This window comes from Corvus cornix, chromosome Z (genome assembly GCF_000738735.6).
Source record: "Corvus cornix cornix isolate S_Up_H32 chromosome Z, ASM73873v5, whole genome shotgun sequence".
Lineage (NCBI taxonomy): Eukaryota > Metazoa > Chordata > Aves > Passeriformes > Corvidae > Corvus > Corvus cornix.
Window position 1 is genome coordinate 11,748,235 of NC_046357.1, and position 6,000 is coordinate 11,754,234.

Sequence of the window (6,000 nt, forward strand, 5' to 3'; positions counted from 1 at the left end):
GCTTGATTTTATTGGTGTTGAAGACATTTTTGAAGCTATAAGAGGATGATACTAATCTTCCCCCACATAAATTATTCACATCTTCTTTATTAGTTCTAGCTCACAGATATGCACTCTGACAGTTCTACATCCCTCACATTAGGAATCATTCAGCTTCAGAGTCATTCCTCTTCTCAGACACTTTGCATTCAGCAGCAAATCAACCTTACCCCTGCATGCTTTACGTGTGGGATTTATTATGACAGTGAATAAGAATTCATCCTATCGTTGTTCCGAAAAATTGTAATATTTGAAAACTCAAATAAGCACCTTCTTTCCCAAAGACTGGGATTTTTCACATTTGTAGACCTGATTTCAAGGCAGTTTGACCTGTTTTGATACATAAATACAGCTAGACTTTCAAAAGTGTTCCATATCTAGCAGCTCTTATTATAGTCAGATTTTCTGAAGAATTCAAGTATCCTAGTGCCAAATCCTTTGGAAAAAAACCTAACTTACTGTAGTGCTGACCAAGGATCTGTACTCTTCTGAAAATCTGGCCCTGATATTGAGTGCTACTCTCTTGTAAAGTCTTCAGACCTTAACTGGTCTGATTCCTCCAGCATTTACACAGAAAGCTGGTGATGTCTACTGCTACAGACATCTGGGAAAGAGATACAAGCCAAATTCTTTATTTATATTAACTGGCAAGCATAATACATTTATAAAAGGAGAAGCATTCCTAAGCATCAGATATGATTATTTTTATTCTCCATGCAGACAAACTTACCCGTTTTATTATTCTACAGGGAGTTGGAATTTTGCATTCTGTTACTAAAGAAGCATCAATGCAATACAGTGCAACAACTTTATGCCATGAACATCCACAGGACTGGTCAGCTCTTTCCCCTAAAATTCTCTAAAATCACACAACCATTAAAATTAAATTTTGTGTTCATATTAGTAGCAGTGTAACACATTGGGAGCTAGTTTTAGACTCTCTAATCTTCAACCAGTTGAAACTTGAAACAGATATGGTGAAAACCTGTGTCTTTGCAGAAGGCAAAAGCAAGAAAACAATGTAAAAGCAGCAGTATGAGTGCCAGCTTCTGGGAGTACAAGATACAGAGAATCCCAGGCTAATCTGTTCCCAGCTATACTATTCACCACATGGTGTCTAAGGATTTGTTTTAAGCCCTTCCCAAAGAGTCTGTCATCCCGTTTCCTTGTCTCCAGAAAATGTATTATGTAACTGTAAATAAATGTTCAAATGAGTTTAGCAGTCATCAGGATGTCTTGTATTTGAGTATGATAGCCTTTTCCCCTGAAGATTAATTTAAGAAGTTGCATTTGTGGCCATTTTACTATATATTTTTAACTTCACAGATTTCCCACTTTGCTGCTTTCCTGGGCTTACAAAACTGATCTTTGTAAGCTAAACCTTGAACTGAAACTTGGGAAAAATGGAGATGCATTTTCCTATCTTTTTTCTTTTGACACACAGGACCTCCAAGTCACCTTCTGTTATAAACTGGTTTTTTGACTTCTCTCTTGATATAATCTCTTGCTTTCACCTCAGTTACAATTCCTGTACAGGTCTCACTTCTATCACATTAAAAGGGCAAAATGAAAGAAAAAAAATCCTTAAGAACTTTTTACTATCTTATCTCTTCTTTACTCACTGAATATGTAATTATGGATGTGTGAGTAAATGATTATTCTTTTCCACTCTTAACCTCCCAGCATATGATATGCTGCAGAACCAGGCAGAGATGCTCCAGCTACCTGGAACTACACCTGTTCTCAGTGTTTTGAGAACAATATTTCTCTGTAAGGACCCAGTCATGGGATTCTTGGAAGCTCTCAATTCCAACAGCCCCTGGCAAAATGCAGATGGGATTTAAATCATATATATACTACTGCACACAAACTGTCTGGGGCATTTCCCTCTTCACATCTTGCTACGAGTGAATTTTTAAATGTTTGCACAGATTTTGAACAAACTGTGCCAAATAAAACTCACTACTTCTTATACAGCAAAAGAAGCAAGAAAGGAATGATTGAATCAGTGACTCTGAAGCATATTATAAAAAATTAACGTAAAATGTGTGCTAACAAAAGTAAGGTAAACACAATACTAACATATTAATTGATTTCCTTCACAACACTACAATTAGTTTCCAAGCTTTACACTGTTTTAATTTAATGCGCAGAAATACATTTTCCCCAGGACTGCCATTCCGCTGTGACTAGGGGAAGCAAGTACACCAGTATGTTACAGTCAAGGAATATTTAAAAATATTTACACATTTCTCTCCCCAGCTTCACATATCCAGCATTTTTAATGCAAGCTACTAATCATCTCATTCACAACAACTGTCTGCCTAATTTACTCAAGTACTTAATGGTGGCTATTATGACAGCCAAGGATCATGGGACTAGATCCCTAAGAGACAAGGTCAGACCAGTAAAATTAGCCATCTGTCCAGTAAGGGTTTTAAGCTCAGGCTCTACTTAAGTATTAAGTTTCCAACTGTACAGGCATTTGTTTTCTTTTCATTAGCAAGAAAACGCGCAATAGTGATGCTAAAAACCAGCAATAAAAATCTTTCAGTACTGTGGGATAGATACAAAAAGGATCTGAAGCTACAAACACTTTGTGACATGAACTTACTAAACTTCTTGTATTTTCAACTGAACTGATCCCAGTGAACTCAGTGATAAGACTCAGTGTTGGTCACAAAGACTCCAGGGTAGTCCCAGTGTTGGAAACAGTCTCGGGCATAGTTATCTTCTCTTAGAACCGCAATTTGTAAAGTACACAGAATGTCAAACTTCACCATGCACTGTGTCCCCATCTCATTGTTTACATTTTACCGTACTGTTTCATACGCTGCAGACTGTAAAAGGGCTGTAAAAGCTGCTCAGACTCAGGGTTTTAACTTTCAACGTCTAAGGACCGTTCACGACCTCCTCGATCAGCGCGCAAACCTCCCGCCGACAGCCGTGGGAACTCTCCCACAGGACACAGATAGTGCACAGCGAGGACCAGGACCAGGAGGCTCACCACATCATGCTTGGTACACAATAGCTACATTTTTGGGACAAAATCATTGCTTCTCTAGTAATTTTTCTTTTACATTTACTACTCTATGTCTTACATTATTTGCTGCCACACACATAAATGTCACAGCCACGGCACGGCCTTCCCGACAGGTCACCTCTGACTGGCTTAGAGGTTCACCGGGCTTCTAACTCTGCTCACGCCGCCCCGCAGGTAACGGGATCCAGGGAAAACCGGATAAAATCTTTCCCAATTTCTTCCGCAGTAGCTGCAGACTGGTCCTGGTCTGTAACTCGAGTGCGCCCACCGGTACTGGGTATAAGATGTCGGAGAAAATGGGTCGTACACCGATCCCGCAATTTCACGGGTCCCTGCCATTGCCGGGGCATCCTCTCCTCCCCGTGAGAGGGCGTCGAGGACTCGCAGGGGACGGCGAGGAGCGGCGGACGCCCCGCCGGGCACCCGGAGCTCCCGGACGCGCTCAGTGCTCGGGGGCGCGGCGGCCCGACCCGGGGCACTGCCCCGCTGCCCACCCGGGGGCTGCCGCCCGGCCCCGCTGGCGCCTGTGCCCCGTCGGGGGCACCCCCCGTGTTAAAGGGACGCGGAACTTCGCCGGTGCAAGCGTGTCGCCGGGCGGGCACCCCTCGTCTGGCGCTGCCGCCCGTCCTACCTTGCCGGCGGGGGATGTTCCTGCGCGGCGTGGCCGCGCACCCGATGCACGAAGCCAGGAGCAGCACCAAGGCGAAGCAGCGGCGGTGACAGCCGCCCGGCACCTCCATGTGCGCCGTGTCCCCCCGACCGAGCAGGGAGCTGGGGCCGGTGGCCGCGGGCGAGGGGCCGGGCGGCAGCCGGGTGCGGAGCGGAGCCGGGGCCGGCGAGGAGCGGAGCGGAGCGGACAGCGGGGCTGGGACTCGCGCCGGGCAGGGACGGGGAGGGACGGAGGGAAGGGGGGAGGAGGCTGGGTCCGGCGCTTTGATGGGATTACGGCCGCCCGGCGCGGGGCACGGCTCGGCACCTCCCCCGCGGGGCGCCGGCGCCCCGGCTCGCCCGGCCCAGCCCCGCTGGAGGGGTCGCGGCGTCCCCTGCCGGGAGCCCCCCGTGCCGGCGGGGTCGCTCGGCAGCCCGGCCCTGGCCGCGGGAAGGGTGCTCAGGACCGACCCCCGGGGACCATGGGGCAGTGTCTCACCCCTTCCTCAGCGAGAACCCCCGCCCGTCCCTGCCCTCCCCTGGCCTTCGGCCCCCTTCCGCCTTGAGGAACACCCACTCGAGTGCTGCCGTCCCCAGGGAGCATCGGCATTCGACACGGGTTTCTTCCCTTTTTTCCCCGAAAGTACGGGGCTGAAATGCTAGCCAAATGCTGGGGCGAAGGCGAAGCTAGGAAGACGATTTCGTGAGGAAATTGTTGCTGAATTAAGGGGATAAATTAAGTTTAATCCCCCCCAGATGGAGGCTGAGACCTATCCAGCCACTCAGACTAATATAGAAACCCCTGTGGAGATTAGAGGGGATGGGGAGAGCTGGGGGAGGAAGGCAAAGGGATGCGCTGGAGTTTGACGATCCCACAAAAAACCTGAGATAAACAGGAAATCCAAAGCATCCCTTCAGAGCAATAAAACCTTAGTGGGGTGAATGACCAAATCCATTTGGTTTAGTATTCCGTATTTGAAATTTAAAAGACAGAAGGAAGTGCAGAAACTTCATATTAGCAGACATGAGATTATCTGCCCTCTGCTCCAGGTCTCATCCTGAGCTTGGTTAGTTAGAGATCAGTATAAACCCTGAAACACCAGAGTTGTTATGTCTTGAGGGTTTGTGTGGGCTTTGGTTCGGAAATCAGCTTCATTTGTTTATTTTGCTGTTTACTTTGATAACTTTCTGTGGGTTTGATGTCCATATAAATTAGGTATGTTTATAGAGTCTCTTTGTGAATCTGTAAAACTGATACCCTGTTCAATGAGTTCCATGCTGTAATTTTATGACATGTGGAGAAAATACAGGAAGAGATCAGAAGAAAAACTGTCTCTCTGTGGAAATAATGCTGAAACAGGAAAATAAGGAAATCTGTACCATTTTAGGGTATAAGAGGAGACAAGGAAATGGTGATGAAATCCTTTTGGACAGAAGATCAGAGGAAGGGAGTTTGAGCCCCTACCCTGTAAAAGCACTGCAAGTACCTCATGAAGAAGTTGGAGACCGTAATCAAAGCCCTTAGAGGAGACAGTGGAGAGGACAGCCCTTGCTTACCTCGGGGACAAGGAAAGGAGACAGAAACCTTGTCCTTTTAAAAAGGGCAACATCCAAGTTTCAGAGTGATCACTGCCAGTATGCGCGAGGCTGCAGGAATTAAGTAGTTTTGTTAAGCGTAATTGGGATGCCAGTGGTGTGTCTATCTCACACTCTTATCAGCCTGCCTTTGCAGAGACAGAGGAATTGCAGTACATGTGGGAGAAGTGCAGGACTCATTGCAGGAATTCCTGGCAGGGTCAGTAACTGTGGTGCGCTGTGAAACTGCAGTTCTCAGGGCAGAGAATGAACTCTGGACTCCATATTTGCCCAAAAGGCACATGGACTGCTAACTTGTTGGCAAAAGTGGCAGGCAGGTCACAGCCAAGGGTGGAGAAAAGCAAAGCCTGTCCTTTATATACACTCCAAGTAATTGTTGTTTGTACAGTGTGCTGTCATCAAATATATTACTATTTCTGCTTTTCTTCTTACTTGATCTCCTTCCTCCTTACTTTCACTCCCCCATTTCTTTCCTCTGACTTTCTTTTCTGGCAATACTGATAATAACCACTGTAGTTCATCTTGTCACATATGCCTATCTACCTAAAGTATTCTGTGATTAAGTTGTAGTTGGACATATTGAGGCCAAACTGACTGGAACACCAAAGTTGATACTGCTGAGTTTCAGGCAACTGCCTGAAAAGATTCAAGACAGATTTTGTAATTTTAATTAC

At 46.2% G+C, this 6,000-nt stretch overlaps 1 protein-coding gene across 4 annotated transcripts in view; it reads right to left on the bottom strand.

Annotated features, from left to right (window-relative positions):
* Positions 1 to 4,372, bottom strand: part of EGFLAM (EGF like, fibronectin type III and laminin G domains) — a 79,251-nt gene extending 74,879 nt beyond the window's left edge. For 2 of the 4 annotated variants that reach the window (XM_010395188.4, XM_010395189.4), the window contains exon 1: positions 3,714 to 3,935. In XM_010395188.4, the coding sequence (XP_010393490.2) occupies positions 3,714 to 3,822 (109 nt within the window). In that variant the 5' untranslated portion in view covers positions 3,823 to 3,935. Of the gene's footprint in view, positions 1 to 3,713; positions 4,041 to 4,307 lie in introns of those variants that run through there. The other 2 variants (XM_019283314.3, XM_010395187.4) reach the window with 2 other exon arrangements.
* Between the last annotated feature and the right edge of the window lie 1,628 nt (positions 4,373 to 6,000).